The sequence below is a fragment of the Parus major genome, chromosome 6 (assembly GCF_001522545.3).
Source record: "Parus major isolate Abel chromosome 6, Parus_major1.1, whole genome shotgun sequence".
Taxonomy (NCBI): domain Eukaryota; kingdom Metazoa; phylum Chordata; class Aves; order Passeriformes; family Paridae; genus Parus; species Parus major.
The window spans coordinates 1,815,606-1,832,637 of NC_031775.1; the positions used below are offsets into that span (position 1 = coordinate 1,815,606).

General features: G+C 44.7%; 1 protein-coding gene across 5 annotated transcripts in view; it reads right to left on the reverse strand.

Annotated features, from left to right (window-relative positions):
* MICU1 (mitochondrial calcium uptake 1) overlaps window positions 1–17,032 on the reverse strand; it is an 84,229-nt gene extending 67,197 nt beyond the window's left edge. For all 5 annotated transcript variants that reach the window (XM_015633132.2, XM_015633131.2, XM_015633129.2 and 2 more), the window contains exons 1-3: window positions 16,987–17,032; window positions 15,677–15,755; window positions 6,018–6,179 (exon numbers count right to left, since the gene is read on the reverse strand). In XM_015633132.2, coding sequence (XP_015488618.1) covers window positions 6,018–6,178 — 161 coding nt within the window. In that variant the 5' untranslated portion in view covers window position 6,179; window positions 15,677–15,755; window positions 16,987–17,032. The remainder of the gene's footprint in view (window positions 1–6,017; window positions 6,180–15,676; window positions 15,756–16,986) is intronic.

A 17,032-nucleotide genomic window follows, 5' to 3' on the forward strand; every position in this document is an offset into this window, starting at 1 on the left:
GATAGGGAACTTCTTTCCCTGGAACAGTCCAGCAGCTGACCTTTTTTTGAGCATGAAGTCCATGCTGGCACCTGTCCTGAAGCCTTTCCTGAAAGTTTAATCAGCACTGGCACACCCTTGAGGAGCTGTGGGTTTGGCTGAAAAATGCAGTTGGCCAGCTGAGGCTACACCAGCAGCACTGACATGGAAAGCCCTTTGTCCTGTGCAGGCAGGACACCCATCTTAAGTAGCTCTGAGGGAATCTCTTGGGAAAAGGGGACAGAAAAGCAATAGGAAATCAATTGCTTATCTCCACAACTAAGCTGTTCCATAGGAAACATGCTGGAGAATAGCTGTATCAGGAAAGATTTGCTTCTGTAATGCTTGACTGACACCAGGGAATGGATAGATGAAATTGAAAAATCAAACATTTTCAGCACATCCCACACATTCCTTCAATCCATCAGGCTGTCAAGTCAGTTGCTCCAGAGATACAGATGGAGGCTGTTTGAATACAGTCGGCTTTTTCCTCCCTCTGGTTTAGCCAGGTAATTAACTCTGCTCCACAGTCAGATCACCATCCCAGCATCCAGGAAAATGAGCTCTGAGGAGAAAGGCAGAGTCTGTAGGCTACTTCTCAAGCAAGGTTTTAACAGCTGTTCCTCACCTCCAGGCCACTGGCCAAGCTACTCACTGAATTAACCACTGAAGGAGCAACTCTCTATGTGCACCTTCTCTGTGGATTTTACCACCCTCTGCTGAAATCCTTGGCTGCCAACAACCGCAACTTCCCTAAAAAAAGTCTTTCAGTGTAGATGTCAGAGTGTGGCTGGAGAACAAAAAGCCCATAGCTCCAGAAATATCCAGCCTGCTGGACTTCCCTCAGCAAGTGAAAACTGTCTCTTCCCCTGTTTGATGAGACTGACTTTCCAATGGAATTCCTGGTTCTGCAGCTTCTGCACAAAAGGGAAATGAAAATACCAAGCCTTCCTTCACTGTGTGCCAAGGTCAGCCACCAGCCTTTCCCCACAGTATGTGCCTGCTCTGGATCCTGAACCCTACTGCCATGCCTTCAACCATTCTGATCTCTTCAGACTGTTTCCCTCCAGTGAACTGAATTTGAATCAAAGATTATTTCCCATCAACTCAGCAATATCTCCTTTGAATCCTTGGAGAAAGCCAACAATCGAGTGTAAGATTAGATTCCTCATCCTCCCCAAAAACACTGAGCTACCAGAGGCCTGCAATGATAAATTCTCTCTTGGGGAACCATTCTTGAAGAGAGCCAAACACATGCACCCATAGGATATACGTGCAGGAAGGATGCTGGGACTCACACTGAGCATTGGCACAACACTCCAAGTTGCAGGTCTTCTTGCAATCAACCCCTCACTTGAAAGTATTTTTCTCCTTTGAATGACAGAAGCAGAACAGCATGAAAAAATCACAAAGCTCTGTGCCAGAGATAATAGTGCTCAGTTATTCTAATCCTGAAGGCAGTAGCAAAGTACTCAGCTATCAGTTGCTGCTCAGTTTCAGAGGGAAATGTAAGAGATATAACAACAAGTTGGGCACTCAGGAGTCAGCAAAGATGCTGCCACCAAATGAGAGGCAGGAGGGAGGAATCCTGCTTGACACACATGTTCCTCAGTTGACTAAGAGTTGCCATTCTCCCTGTATGTAAACATCTGGAGACATCCCAGGGAGGTTTAAAAGCCACTTAAGGCTTCAGGGCTTCCATGCTGTAATGCAAAAGCAAGTCTGGACATGACATTCATAAAAACAGGCAACCTCTAGGGATCAGGAGAACTTTCAGCAAGGAGTTCTGTCTCATCCTCAGCTCAACCATATTCAGCAACTAAATTAGTCACCTGAATCTTTAACGAGAAAGTCACCAGAGAGGATGAAGAGCCACAACCCAATTTTTCAGGGTGTTATGACACTCATTTGCTTCCCTCCTCATCTCTCACATACTCAATGTTGACATAAATTGAGTGAAATTTATCACAAAATGAATTTGTGGCAAGAACATCACAAAGGCAGTCTCCCTAAGGACACGTGCTGTGGTGTCCTGACATTACCCCAATATCCTTGTGAACTGTAAATCTGGTATTTCTTAATCCAGGAGATGCTGCTTTCATTTCCAAACAGAGCTCACCACAGTGGGGTACAGGGCTGTGCCCCCCAAGATCTGATCCTTTCCTTCCCCAATGTCCATGGGAAAAAACCCCAGTGTTCAGCCAAAAGCCACTGGAGAGAACATGGTGTTCTTTAAAGATGCCACTCCCAGACCAATGTGTCTTGAAGTCTTAGGAAAAAACCCTCAGCACAACAATCCCAAGGATAGTCTTGTTAGTGTGTCACCTCTCACAAAGAATTAAAAAAAAGCATAGAATCACAAAATGGTTTGGGTTGAAAGGAACCTTAAAGATCAGCTTGTTCCATCCCCCTGACATGTAAACACATGGGAGCTCTAAAAATAAACTCACATGAATAATACCTACAATTTTTCATCTTTTCTCCTATACATTAGGTTAAGTTGTACCTGACAGATCTATAGCTATAAAACAGGTTTCTCCCCTCTTGACCATGATTTATGTGGTTTCCTTTGTTTTACTACAAGAGATTTTTGAAGTCTCTGTTTCAGCTGGCATAAAGTATTTCCAGTAATTCTGCCATTAAAAATGTATCCTAAGCAAATTACTCTAAAGCCCCCAGGACACTGGTGCAAAAAAATCAGTGCATTCTTAAGCAGAGCTATTGAATCCCAAAACAGTTTGATTTGGAAGGAACCTTAAAGCTCCAGTTCCACCCCCTGCCATGGGCAGGGACACCTCCCACTATCCCAGATTGTTCCAAGTCCTGTCCAGCCTTGCCTTGGACACCTCCAGGGATCCAGGGGCAGCCACAGCTTCTCTGAGCACCCTGTGCCAGGGCCTGCCCACCCTGCCAGGGAACAATTCTTTCCCAATAGCTAAACTCCTCCTGTCTTCTGGCAGTGGGAAGCCCTTCCCCCTTGTCCTGTCCCTCCATCCCTTGTCCCCAGTCCCTCTCCAGTTCTCCTGAAACCCCTTTAGTTACTGGAAGGAGCTCTGAGAAGCATCCCTGGATGCAGGTGGATGCCTTCAGCTCTCTGGACTCCTCACTCCACCAAGGTCCATGTCTGTGTTATGGTGAGGATCCCAGAGCTGGAGGCAGCGATTTCCAGAGCAACACAGATGTCTTGCCCTTACTCTTACCACTAATTTATTTACAGAAGGATAAGAAATGTATCATTTAGTATATTCAGTCTGTCAGGAAGAGGACTGGAATGACTCTGCTTACAGAGGACCCTCTATGCCCCCAAAGGTACTTTTGCTCCCTTATTTCACTCAGTGTTAGATTGATTAACAAGCTTCAGCACCAAAATTCCAATTTAAGTGCTTTCAGATGCCCACTGATTCAGCCAGGAAGGGATGTGACATGAAGAACAGATCTGCAGCCATTTCCTAACACTCCAAATGGGCATCAGGAACTAGAGAGTACAAGTTTTACATCAGGATCAGTAACAGAATATTTTTTACAACCGTTAAGAATGCCACAAACTGTGAGGTTTAGTACTTCTCATATATTAGTGCCTCATTTAGAGTAGCCAATGACTGCTCCAAGATTAATTTCAATTAATTCAGTTCATTATGCCAATGCCCAGATACTTAATTGCTTCTCTTGCCAGCTGGAAATCCTCAGAGTTTAAGTTATTGCTGAGAAAGGGTAAACTTCATTAGTCTTCTAAGCTCAGCTATTTGCACTGCTCAAGCATTCCTCACCACAGGAAAATTGAGCAGCATGAGCTACTCCTGTTGTATAATAATTTAGAGGAGATACATTCCCCAAAAGCAGGCAACAAAACCAACACTTACCTGCAGTGGACCAAAGAAATTTATCACCAACCTCCCATCTTAGGCAGACACAATTAAATCTATCTTGAATCACACACAATCATAGGATTTTTCCATATATATCTTTTCACTCCTTCATTTCTTCTCTTTGTGGGAGCTTCCTTACCCCAGCACATCCTACAGAATCCACCTGAAACACACTGGTTTCAGACTGCACCTGACAGTCTCCACCTGACAGTTCCTGTCTTTCTTCATAGCATCACTATTTTCTACTTATGTAGCCCAAGAAACTTAAAATTTCCAACTCCTTCTTGATCTGGCCTGTTACATCTTTACTGCCTTAACTGTAAAGAAATATTTACATATATATCTCTTAGAACTAATTAATTATACTTACTGCTGCTTCCTGTACTAACTCAGGACTCACCTACCTGGGTAGCTCAGGATGTCATTACAAACATTCTGTATTCGCCTACTCTCAAACTTAAACTCTACTGATCACCTAATTTCCATTTTCAGAAAGACAAATGAAATTTACACTTCATCTCTTACTTCTTTAAACAAGGCTAAAATGCCCACTTGAAAGTCCATTGGAAACTTCCACAGATGTCAGTATGAAGAATTTTCTACATCAAATGTATCAGTTTTGTTCCTTGTTTCATTCAGCAGCTTTATGCCAAGTAATTAAATTAATATTGTAAGCTTGGGTGCACTTTTATTTTACAGTTGCTGACACTGAGGATTTATTTCATGGCTCAGATAGGAAAGGAATACTTGAAAGTCTGTACAATTCTATTTAGTGCTTTATAAATTTATAAAATATGAAGGAGACAGAGCAAGGAAAGGCACAACGAGTAATAACAGCAAGTCAGCCTCTTCAGATTGATGAGAGCTGTGTCCCTCTGACTGATTTCTATCAGTGCTCTCAGCTGAGGATGGTGCCCAAGGGCCTCCAAGGAACAGTGAAGTATTCCAGGAGCCAAAATTCCCTCCCTGAAACCCAGCCCTGACCCAGCACAAGCACCATCCTCCTGATAAAAGCAACACCAGCACCTGAAACTTTAGCTGGTTTTAAAAGCAGAGAGGAACCTGCTACAGAAAGGAAGATTTTAACTCCATGTCTCTGGGACAGCTTTACATAGGACACGATGTCCTACTGTCTTTCTGGCTGTGTTAAGGATAAGGTTTGAAGTGGAGAAACCCCACTCTCGCTTCCTTGCTGGAAAAGGGGCGTTATTCTGGCCATTCCCTCAGAGGCACTGACTGCATCAGTGCAGATCATTAGCAAAATGCAGCACAAAACGACACTGTGCTGGATCACAGTGTTCTTCCTCCACTAAGCAACTCCTCTTAGCAGAGAGCCAGGCTTGACAGCTCAAAGGAACAGCCAGAACAATTCCCATCACCTTTCTCACACTGCATTAAAACTAGATCCTTCTAACCACAGGTGAACAGAAAGCCAGCAACAAATCACCTGAGTATTAGAATGAACAGAACACAGGCTTTCAGCAAATACTTTATTTTTAGACTCTAATTGCAGCCATGTGCTTGAGTGACACTGCTGGAGCCATGCTGCTCCCACATGATGGAAGAGAAGGGAGTCCCTGGTTTACTTCAGACATGGCACAGGCCCAGGGTTCAGTGAAAGGCACCTCAGGAAAGCCCAAACATCCCCTTTCTCCCAGTTACAGGAATGAGCTTGGAGCCTCAGAACCCATGAGGCGTCCTAAGGCTCTGACCCTTAAAATTCACATAAACCCCATGTGCTGCTGCCTTCCCATCAAAGGACAGACTGTCCCCTTCTGCTCCTCTGCTTCATTTCATACATGAAGCAGCCAGCACACCACACAAAAAAATACAGAGTAAACCCCGCCCAGATGTGCTGCTTCAATCAGAAGCTGTGAAAGCAAAGGTTTCTCTCTTCACAACACCACAAACCGCCAGGCAGAGAGGAAACCAGGCAGGAAACCACATCAAAGAGCCCGTGTGAGACAACGCCTCAACCCCGAGCTCTGTCGCATCCCTGAGCACTCCCAGCAGCAAAGCAGCTCCTCAGGGCATCACCCACAGCCATTCCTCCCATTCAGCAGCAGCAGGACAAGCAGGAACGCCGCAGGTACTTACCAAGGGCGGAAAATAAATTAGATATCCATATATTACCTCTGCCAAAGGAATCTGGCACTTGCTGTGGCCGCAGTGGTCCCGAGGAAAGCTGCCACCACGAGCCTACGCCGGGTGCCGGGGTGCTGGGCTGTGCCATGGTAACGCCGAGCCACCGCCGCCAGCCCCGCGGCCACGGGCAGGAACCGCAGCCGGAACATCCTGCCAAGACAGAACGCTGCTTTAGGAAAACAATAGAAAGTTTCCAAGTGTCGCCTGTCCTAAACCTGGAAAAGTGACACAGATCAACTCATGGGTGTTTATTACCTGTTGTGAAAGAGGCACGTAATCTGCCTAATAATCAGATTAAATACCTGTGAGTGTTGGCTATTGGCACATGCCTGTTTGTCACATCCAACTGCTTATCAGTGTTATTCCAATTCCTCAGCCTTTCCCCAAAACCCTCATCGAGAGGGAACCTCAGCTTCCCACAGAGGCCACATCCCTGAAAATGTTCAAGGCCAGGCTGGATGAGTCTTGGACCAACCTGGTTTAGCCAAGGTGCCCCTGCCCTGCAAGGGGCTGGAACTGGATGATCTTTAAGGTCTCTACCAACCCAAACCATTCCATGATTCCATGGAATATTTGCAGCCCACCTCTCAATTTCCACAGCATGTAAAATGGCAGGTAGATCTGATAAGCAGCTACAGCAGGTAAGAGGCATTTGGCCAGAAGCAAAGTCACAGCTAGATTTTAAAAGGCAAATTTAGCCAAATAACAAGCAAACTTATCAAACAAAACCCAACCCAGGCATTTAAATTTTCCTAAGAAAACCCTAGTGTTCTTAAATCCCTTTTTTTGCTAGCCTGGAGCAAAACAATTTATATTCAACTGTAAGTACAGGGCAAGTTTCAAAGTGTCAAAACTTATAAAATATAATCCATACCCCATTACACGTGCAGCAGAACAGAGACAAATGGAAAAGCAGAGCTACAAATGCAAACATAATTACAGCAGAGAAAAAGGAACCACAGAAACACCACCTCATCACACACCAGCTGCAGGAGGCAAAGCAATTTTGGTGGCTCACAGGACTGAAGGCGAAGGGTAAATGCTGCCTTTGAAAAGGAAATCTGCTGAGTGTTCTTGTGTAATAAAGGTTTTATTTCTGAGGCAATTTTTTCAATCACAAGGTCAGCCTTAAAACTGCGAACAGAATGGTAAAGGAATTCCAAAAAAACCACAGAGCAGAGGAGCAGCAGCCTAATTTTTACCTTTTATTCCCAATTCTTGCCATTCTACTCACATATTCCCAGGCAGAGAGTAACAACAGAATACAAAAATAAAGCCACATCTATTGTTTTCTATTTGCTTCTGCAACACAGGATGCCACCACACCGTCCTGCTAAACCATTAACTTCCAGAAACAAGTTTCTCTGTGCAAACACCTCTCATGTTTGTGGTGTGTTAGGCCATTCCTGCTACAAAGAGCTGGATACATCAGTGCCACTTGCTGCAGGTCAGGATCCCACAGTGGAGCAATGGGGAATTTGGGGCAGGAACAGAAGAAGAAGGAGGGAAAACACATCAAATATTCAGCAGATAATTTTGAGGGCTGGAGCTCGGTATCTTTTAAGGTAAGAGGTGGTGGAGAAGCCCCTGAAGACTTCATGGCCCAATCAAGTAATGAAAAATCGTTAACAAATCCCTTGTCAGTGAGTTTTTTCCTATCAGATTCAGACTTTTGCCCAGTCACGGGACAAGGGAGGCGAGATGGAGCACAAGAGATGGCAGAGGTGCCAAAGCCACAGGTTACCCGTCCATCCCCACCTGGATTTATGGGCAAACACCACAAATTTCAGTGTTCACAGTGAATCCATCCAAGCAGCATCCATTTGATATTCATCTGTGCTCCTGTTAAAATTGGCATTATGGTTTTGTTTATTCCTTTTCAAATAAACAGGTTTAAAATTGAAGCGTTAATGGAATGCAGCCAGCTAACGGCACTGATTCTCCAATCCTCTCCAGCTCTGAACAACAATGAGATGGTTATGAAAAACAACTCTGATTTCAAATTTAAAATTATTTCCACTCTACACAAACCTGATGTTCCCATTTCGTCTCCAGGGATGAATTTCTGTTCCATATGCAGAGGAAAATCTGAATTTGTTGCTTTCCCCAAGAATCTATCCTTGCCCTTCCTAGGGTTCCCCATCCTAATTACAGCTTTATATTCCTAACATGTATTGGATAAAGGAAGTATTGCCAGTATCATTTAATCAACCAAAATGAAAATTAAGCCCCACAGCGTTTACTTGGGAGCTTGAAGAGATTTTTACAACATTTCTGATTGTTGGCTTTAGTACTGCATAAATGTTTACTTTGCCTGAGCCTTAAGAAACACTAAATTATCTGCTTTGTCCAAGCAATCTCCATCCTTGATTCTGCTGGGATGTTTACCCAGACTGTTCACTTGGTAGCAACTGCCTGAGAGAGCTGAAAGCAGCCAGTTCTCACAACAGCTCCAAAATAAAGAGCATCCTCATCTCAGAGCAATTAAAATCCCTTTGGAAGCTGAATTTTCCATCTGCAATTTATACAACCTCTCACAATTTTCTTTTTTTAAATCAGAAGTGCCGTGATATTTGGTATATTTGGTTAAAAACTCCAGGCACTGAAGTCAAGATCACTTGAGAAAGCTGATGCTCACTTTTAGAAAGATTAAAAATAAGCATCTTGCCCTGTGCAGCAACAAAAAGCTCAGCACCACAGTTTGCAGTAAGGCAAGGAATAAAACTGAGATCAAGTATAAAACTCCCATCAACTAATGTAATTACAGCTTACAATAAGAAACAAACCCAATTCCTGAATGATTTAGTATAATAAAAATTATTTTTATATGATACAACAAAGCAGCCAAGAGGAAAAAACAACAAAACACTTAACTTTTATGTTTGCTTATTTTCATTATTTTGGAGTTATCATGATGTTCTAGCACTAGAGCTACAAGGAATCTGTAGACTGTATTTATGTTTCCAAGAGATAAGCCAACCTTACCTTAAATTCTTGCTCATAGCAGCTCTACAGTCATTTTCAGAAGTTGAATTAATATCCTCAGACAAAAGAAATGGTTGGGGCTTTTTTTCCAGAACAGAATGACCTACCAACTTTTATTTATGCCATAATTCATAGATGGCTTTTTTAAAGCAGAAGAGTCAACAGAGAGACTCAAACCCATTAGGAAAACACCAATCCCAAGCCAGGACAAAACAGTCTATTCATACTGAGACCACCCGGGTCAGGTGAAAGGAAGAAATGCAACATTATTTCAACAGTTACATCAGTTCTAGCTTGATGTGGGTATTTGATTTCCCCAAACAATGAACAATGACCCTCTCTCTCTCTCTGCTAATCTGTTCTCCAAGGAAACTGAGACAAGCTGTCCAACTCTCTCCCTGGCCTTTCCAAAGCCCGAGATTTTTTCAGTGCAGATAAGAATTGGAAGATCCCAACTCTTACATCCTTTTTCAGAAGAAGACTTGCTCCTGTTTTTCCAGCCCCCTGATTAGCTCATGATTCCAAGACTGAAAGCACTAAGCAGCTCATCCTGGGGAAAAGGAACTTCCCACACTTGGGTACCCTCCAGCACTGAACTTTCTGTAGACATTCTGGGGATCCAGAGCAGATAAAACACTTGAATCATCATTTTGATGTCAAAACTGGCCTTGGCAGCACAAGCATGTGAGGGAGAACAGCAAAATTCAAAGAAGGGGTGACAGGCACTTATGTGAACAATTCTACTAGGACATGGTAAGCCCATGAATTAATGCAGAATGTCAATTATGAATTTAAATATACTGCTATGCAGGAAGATCATCTTAAAAAATTTGTATTTAGGAGGAATTATTTAGGCATAAAAACTCCTGCAGAGACTGACTGAGATGGAGTCACTAAGAACTCAAAGAGCTTTCTTGAGCTGTGTGTTTATTAAAAAGCCAAATCTGACGTTGCCAGAGCACATCAAGACATCCTGACCCAACAGATGCTGTAGGAAAATTCCTCACCTGTTCCCATCTCAGCCCCTGACTGTCAATTCTGTCTGAAGCCAGAGCCAACAGCAGAAAAGTGATGGTAACAGCTCTCCTGTCTCCATGTTCTCATGAGGATTGGGAAGAGGGGAAGGAAAAATTAAAATGGGGGAAAAAGCACAAGTCCAATGGAAAGGAAAAGTCAATATGCAAGGGAAAGGGTGAAGCAATCAGGAGAGAAGTTTCACCATTAACACTGAGATTCATAAACCAGGAGGAAAGAAAACCTCATAGCTTCAACCCTGTCTCCACCAAAACCAATTATGACTTTTCCTTCCCCGAGCAGCTGTGGCTGCCCCTGGATCCCTGGAAGTGTCCAAGGCCAGGCTGAACAGGGCTTTGAGCAGCCTGGGGTAGTGGAAGGTATCCCTGCCCATGGCAGAGGGTGGCACTGGATGAGCTTTAAGATTCCTTTCCAACATGAACTATTCTATTATTCCATGAAATCTGTATAAGAATAACTCCTAAAAGGGCACCAGGAGGTACATTCCAGCTAATGAAATATCTGGATCCACTCCTTCCCCCATTTCCAAGACAGACCCAACAGCTACTGATCTTTTCCCCTCCAAATTTTCATCTCACAGAGCACAATTTTGACATAAAGGATTTCACACCTTACTGAAGTTATTAGCCTACCAAGACACATAAATCAGATTTGGGAAAATTAAATCTAGCAGCAAAAGTAATTTCTCCTCAGGTAGGGATTGGGGCAATATTTGATCACAGTAATTTTGCTGGAGAGGAACTACATTTGTTTCGGAACGCGATTCAAATTGATGTAGAGTCCACCAAGTATCAATCAATTCAGAAACCTAAGCCATAGCCTGGCAATTTCTTTTTAACTGTCATTGCAGTAAAGTTTCACCTCTTCCTAAAATCCTCAGCCCTGGAAATCCCCAATTTCCAACTCCACAGCTCTACACCCAGCCATGGCTCAGCCTCCCCCTCAGGGATAATCAGTGACATCCCTCCCCTCATGAGCTGCATTATTCTGCCAAATAATTGTATTGATTTTCAGGGCTAAGGGGAGAAGGTGATGCATTGCAAACACACAAGCTTTTAGATTTAGCTTTAATAAGGCATTTTTAGAAATTGAAACTGGATTATTTATAAAGATGTAGGACAGTAGCTGGCTCGGGCTTCCCTTGAAAGTGAGACAGGAGTGTTTAACTACTGGGGAAAAACTCTGGTGCCACTAAACTGGCAGAAGAATCTTGGCAAACTCACCAGCAACCCCAGATTTAACCTGCAAGCTGAGTTGCCAGAGGATCTGAGTGGATGGATGCAGCCACCATGAAGCACAGCTTTGGAGGCACAAGTGAAAAACGAGGGTACCCAAACAGAGTAAACTGGTCCCATCTGTTGCAGCAGCACTGAAAATAGCACCTCCAGCAAGGATACAATGTTTCCTTGCTACTTCAGACTGCCAGACTCCAGCAATGCACTGGAGGTTTCTATGAGGTAGCTATAAACTTCCACAGAAACAAATTCCAAATGCTGCTTTTTCCTGGTTAAAGTTGTCCCTTCCCTTCCTCCACACAAAATGCAGCACATTCCTTGAGCTGTTCCACCTAGAAAACATTACAGTAAACCTCAGCCATGAAAAACTCCCTAGAAACACCTCCACAGGTGTCAGAGATAACTTAGAAGAGCTGTAAAAACAAAAAAAAAATTCTCACCCTTTCTTAAGGACAACAATCCTGCTTCCTGAGTTACTCCTATCCTAATCAGTAGGGTGAAATTTTCTTTTTCCAGTTGCTGTTCTCAAATAAACAGGCTGCCTCTGCAAACCAGCCACAGGAGCACCAGAGCACAGGTATTTCCACACTGATTTGAGAAGCAAAGGATCACCAAAGAACTGTTGGCAGAGGGGTAGAACACATAGCACATCTGCCTTTTCCTATAAAAAGTTACAGCCAGCAGGAATGCATCTGCTTAATGGCCTGACTCATTTAACTTGCCTTGCACAATCTGTGTCCATAAGGCGTGATTTCCTTGAGAATTCCTAACTTTTCTACAGAATGGAGAGACTCTCCTTGAAGAGAGACTCTCCTTCAGCCAACAGTCATCCCCCTGCATCTGCCTCACAGCAAACAAAAAGTATCCCAGAGCAGTCAAATTTAAGAAATGTTTATGGTTCATCTGGCTCCAAGAAAAGCAGTGTTAACTCCTAATGAATAAACATGAAAAATTAATTCTGGAAGAGAAAAATTTAGAACAAAGCCATAGCCTCTCTAGGCTGACAAGGTGGTGGCTTGGCATGCTTGAGTTATCTGCAGATAAAATTTCAGAAAAGACAAAGGTTTTTTTGAAGGGAGACAGACAGTGGATTGTGTCAGAATTTGATATGGTGAAGCCTGAACTCCTCTGTGACAAGAAGGAAAAAGATTTGTGAACCCCCCAAGAGTCTGAATACCACAATGGGCAAATTTCTCCTTGGCTGAAGTTGCCTTTTGAACAGAAACATCACCTACAGCCACATCCTCCTTAAGAAAATGCTTCTTCCTGGCCAAAAGTCATGCTTTGGTGGCTTTGTTTTCTGTACAAAAAAAAAACTAAAATTAAAAACTTCCTGAAACAAACAAAAAAATTCACAGCACACGTGTTTCATTTACCAGATGGTGATTGTTTGGGAAATCAGGAGAAGAGTACAGTGCTGCTTTCCCCCAAAAAGGAGAAGCAAGTCTGAATCACTGCAGTTGCTGTTCCAACAACACATTGTTGGATTAGCTTGAACTTCAGAGAGGAGACAAGAAAATGGATAAGCCAGGCTAGTGCCTGGTGCTTTCAGAACACAGCCTGAAGAGCTTGGTTTCAGCAGGAAAAAAACAGCAGCAGACACTTGGCTCCACCCAAGGTGGGCAGGCAGGCCCACATTAGGTACCTGTCTGTATCACAACTGAGATTTTTGTGACAAAAAACCCCACTGCTCTTCCAGTTCCTGAAGCAAAAACACCAGAAGTGGGAAGTCTGCACCAAACAAATGAAAACACAGAATTTCAAGTGGTGGTACAGAACACAGCTGGTCCATACAGACACTGGGGCTGCCTGGTCTGTATCAGAACAGAAGCTTTGTCTGCATCACAGACAGGCTACGAATTCTGGAGCCACATGGATACCCAGGGCTCATGTTTCAAGCCCAGGTCAGGTGCAACTTTGCTTGTCTCAAACCATGACCCTCTTTCTTGTCTACACAAGGATCTCAGATTTCACTTCACAGAGGTAAAGTAAGAGAACTAAAAACTTTTGCTTGAGAGACCTTGGAGACCCAGGAAAAAAATCCCCAACCCAAAACCTGTGCTAGTTTCAGCACAAAACTCCCAGTTACAACCATCAGAGCTTTGGTTCTTCCAACCTTGTCCTGCTCCACATCCACAGATGAGGAGTTCTTCACATGGTGGGACTACAATTAAAAGCTGCTCTCAAGAGAGGTTAAATCCAGAATGCATGGAAGCAAACTCCATAGCAGGTTTCTTCAGGGAAAAACAACTCCCTGTACTCACAGACAGGGCAGTAGACAAACATAACCCAGAATTTACTACCCAGGAACTTTCCAGGTAAGTCCACAGAAGCCACAGTAAAACAATTCATGATCTAACAGTCTATTTTTCCTCTTTTAAAGTATCTTAAATCTAAAACTAAGAGGTGAGGCTGCCACAGGCTGTGGATGATGTGTGCTTAGGGAGACAAAATGCCTCAGGATCTACTCACTTTCTGCTATGAGTCTGTGTATTTTTTACTTGAAGTGTCATAAGCATCACCCCAAAGATAAATATTCATCCTCAGTCTTGCAGAACCAACAAAAGAGCTGGAGAATGATTTTGGACAAGGACATGGAGCAAAGGGACAAGGGAGAATGGATTCCAACTGTCAGAGGACAGGGATAGATGGGATATTGGGAAGGAATTGTTCCCTGGCAGGGTGGGCAGGCCCTGGCACAGAGTGTCCAGGGAAGCTGTGGCAGCCCCTGGATCCCTGGAAGTGTCCAAGGCCAGGCTGGACAGGGTTTGGTGCAACCTGGGATAGTGGAAGGTGTCCCTGCCCATGGCAGGGGGTGGAACTGGATGATTGTTAATGGCCCTTCCATAATTCTGTATTTAAGAGGGAGCCACACCATTTGCACCACACTTTTCTTAGAACAATTCTGTTTAGAAAAGAAAAAATAATAAAAAACAATCATCTCAGAGGTGTACAACACCCAAAGACCCTGGGTAAGTGTCTCCTGCTAAATTATCCCAAGCAACATCATCCCACCTGAAGTCACATCTAGGCCAAGACACTTTTTCACTGACACCCCTTCAACATCCCAACAAGAAAACACAGCACCTGGAATTAATATAATTAAGGTTATTTTTATTGTTGTACCCAACCACCCTCAGCCTCACTGCACCGAGCTGTGTTAAAATATTGGGCCCAAATATGTCAACTGGGAACTTGGGAAGAAAAGATTTCCATATCCCAGCTCACTTCAGGAAGTGTTCCTGCAGCAACTGGAACAGCATGAAACAGTGTGTTTTTATAATAAACCTAATATGATTGCTACAGAACTTATTTTGCTTAATAAAAACCTGTTATTTCCACATTCCAGATCTGAACATGCTCCCTCAACTATCACCTGAAAAATTTAACATTTCTGAGATGCTGCTTCAAAGCCCTGCTCAGACTTCAAATGATTTGCAAGTCTTGCAGCCTGAGGACAACGGGATCATCTCTCCTCAAACTCTGAGTTTACCCAGGATCCCAGGAGGCACAACATGAACCTGCAGGGAGAAGTGACACAGCCACCAATGACACACAGGGCCCTCCAGAGGGTCCTCAGCAGGCACACAGTAATGGTGGAATCAAGGCACATCATTCTTTTTCCTCCAGAACATGGAATTTCAGCTTCCTTGGTTCAGGAAGCATTAGGGAATATCACAAAAATTTCAACAGGAAACGGGTCATGGGGACAAGCCACTTCCATCCACAAGGAAATAGAGGGATAACATGAGTTTAAGATTCACCATAAACACCTTCCAGTAACCCAGGCTGCTCCAACCCCATCCAGCCTGGCCTTGGACACCTCCAGGGGCAGCCACAGCTTCTCTGGGCACCCTGTGCCAGAGCCTGCCCACCCTCACATGGAAGGATTTCTTCCCAATATCCCATCTAATCCTGCTCTCTGACAGTGGGAAGCTTTTAAATGCTCTGTTGCTCCAGATGGACAAATACTTTAAGCATCTTTTATTAGCTTTGGTTGTATTTTTGTTGTGGCTTTTTTATACCTCCCTATGCTCAAACACATTTTTTAGTGAACACCTGAGGTTGTTTTTTTTTTGGTGTTGGGAGTTTTTTTACATTTTATCAAAGTGGCACAACTGAGGTTGGGCTGACAGAAAGCTACAGGCAAACAAACTTCTTCCAGATGCTCAACCACTTGGACCTGGAAAGTCAGCACAACTCTGCACATTGCAAAAAAAGGCAACTCATTCTCCTACAGCTTTAAGATAAGCCCTAAGAGAGCACTCCAGGACAAGAATGTTCTACACAGAATTATTAAGGGTAACAATCAGCCAAATGATTTATTCAGCAGTTAAAGCACCTGACAGCAGCTGAGTTGCACAGCCCAACATCCAGCAACACCATCCTCACCTGCAGCGTATTTGCTCCCAGTTTGCAGGTCAAGAGGTCACAGAGAACACAGGCAAGTATTTCTCAGCTGGGCCCTGTTCTAAAAATGAGAAAGAAACATAATAAAGGTCATAACTTCATGCTGTACCTAATTTCCCTCCTGGCAGTCATGCCCTGCAGTGCTCACATGTATTGACCTCAGGAAATGCATCTCAGACTGAGCCAAAAAAAAGCCAGGAGGAGGAGGAAAATGGTCAACAGCTGAATAAAGCAATTACAGACAAGCCAGGCCTTTAACTCAAGCCTGAGCTGGCAACGAGGATTCTAAAGCAGAAACCTCCAAAAATCCAGCCTGGTTTGACCTGCCCACCCCATGAGACCCCACTAAACACAGTCAGATTTACCATCTTTCCCAAGCAACTCATTAAACTACAGGCAGGTACAGAACACATAAATCACGTTGTGATAAACATCAGGCGTTTCTGTACTCTGAGCAGTTTATTAACTCTAATTCATCCTAAAGGTTTTCCGACACAAACCCCACATCAAACACAGCTGGGGCCATTCAGCGGAGTTAAGGCTCAAAGGAAGCTCTATCACGAGAAAGTGGTTTGACAGGAGCTCTAACCCATGGCGATAACTCACACAGCCCGAGCAGCTCCGCCGGCGATCCCACAACCAGCAAGGAAAATAAACCAAACCTAACCCCTCTCACGGTGTGAGAGCCCCCCAAAGCACTCCCTGCAGGGCCCCTCGGCGGGATCCCTCCTTCCTCTGAGCGCCGCGATGTTCCCCTGGACCCGCGGGTTCACTTCCCAGGGGTGAAGGCACAGTGTTACTGCGAGACCCAGGGATGGAGTAGCCACAAGAACACGGCATCCCGAGCCCCGTGTGGGCCGGAAAACCTGGTTTTCCCGGCCAGCGGCTCTGCCTGCGATCCCGTAGCCCCAAGTGCCGGAACCCTCTAGCGCCGGGGCCCAGGACCCCTCAGTCCCGGGGCCTTGGAGTCCCTCAGCTCCGGGAAGCAGGACCCTCCTATTCCCGGGGCCTGCGACTCCCCCTAGCCCCAAGAGCCGCTTCCATTCCCGAGAACCCGTCCTCAGCCCCCAGGACTACCCTCAGACCTATGGCCTACGCAGACCCCACATTCCGGGGCCTTGAACTTCCCCCAGCCCCCTGCCTCGGGACACCCCCACCCAGTTCCGGGTCCTGGGATCCACACAACACCAGCCCCATCACACCCCAAGGCCCGGAACACCGGAACCGAGGACTCCCCAGCCCTGAGCCATCCCCTCTCCGCCACCTCCCGGCCCTCTCAGGACCCCGCTCACCTCAACCCCGCCGCCGCTCCCGCCGCCCCGCCTGCCGCGCGCGCTT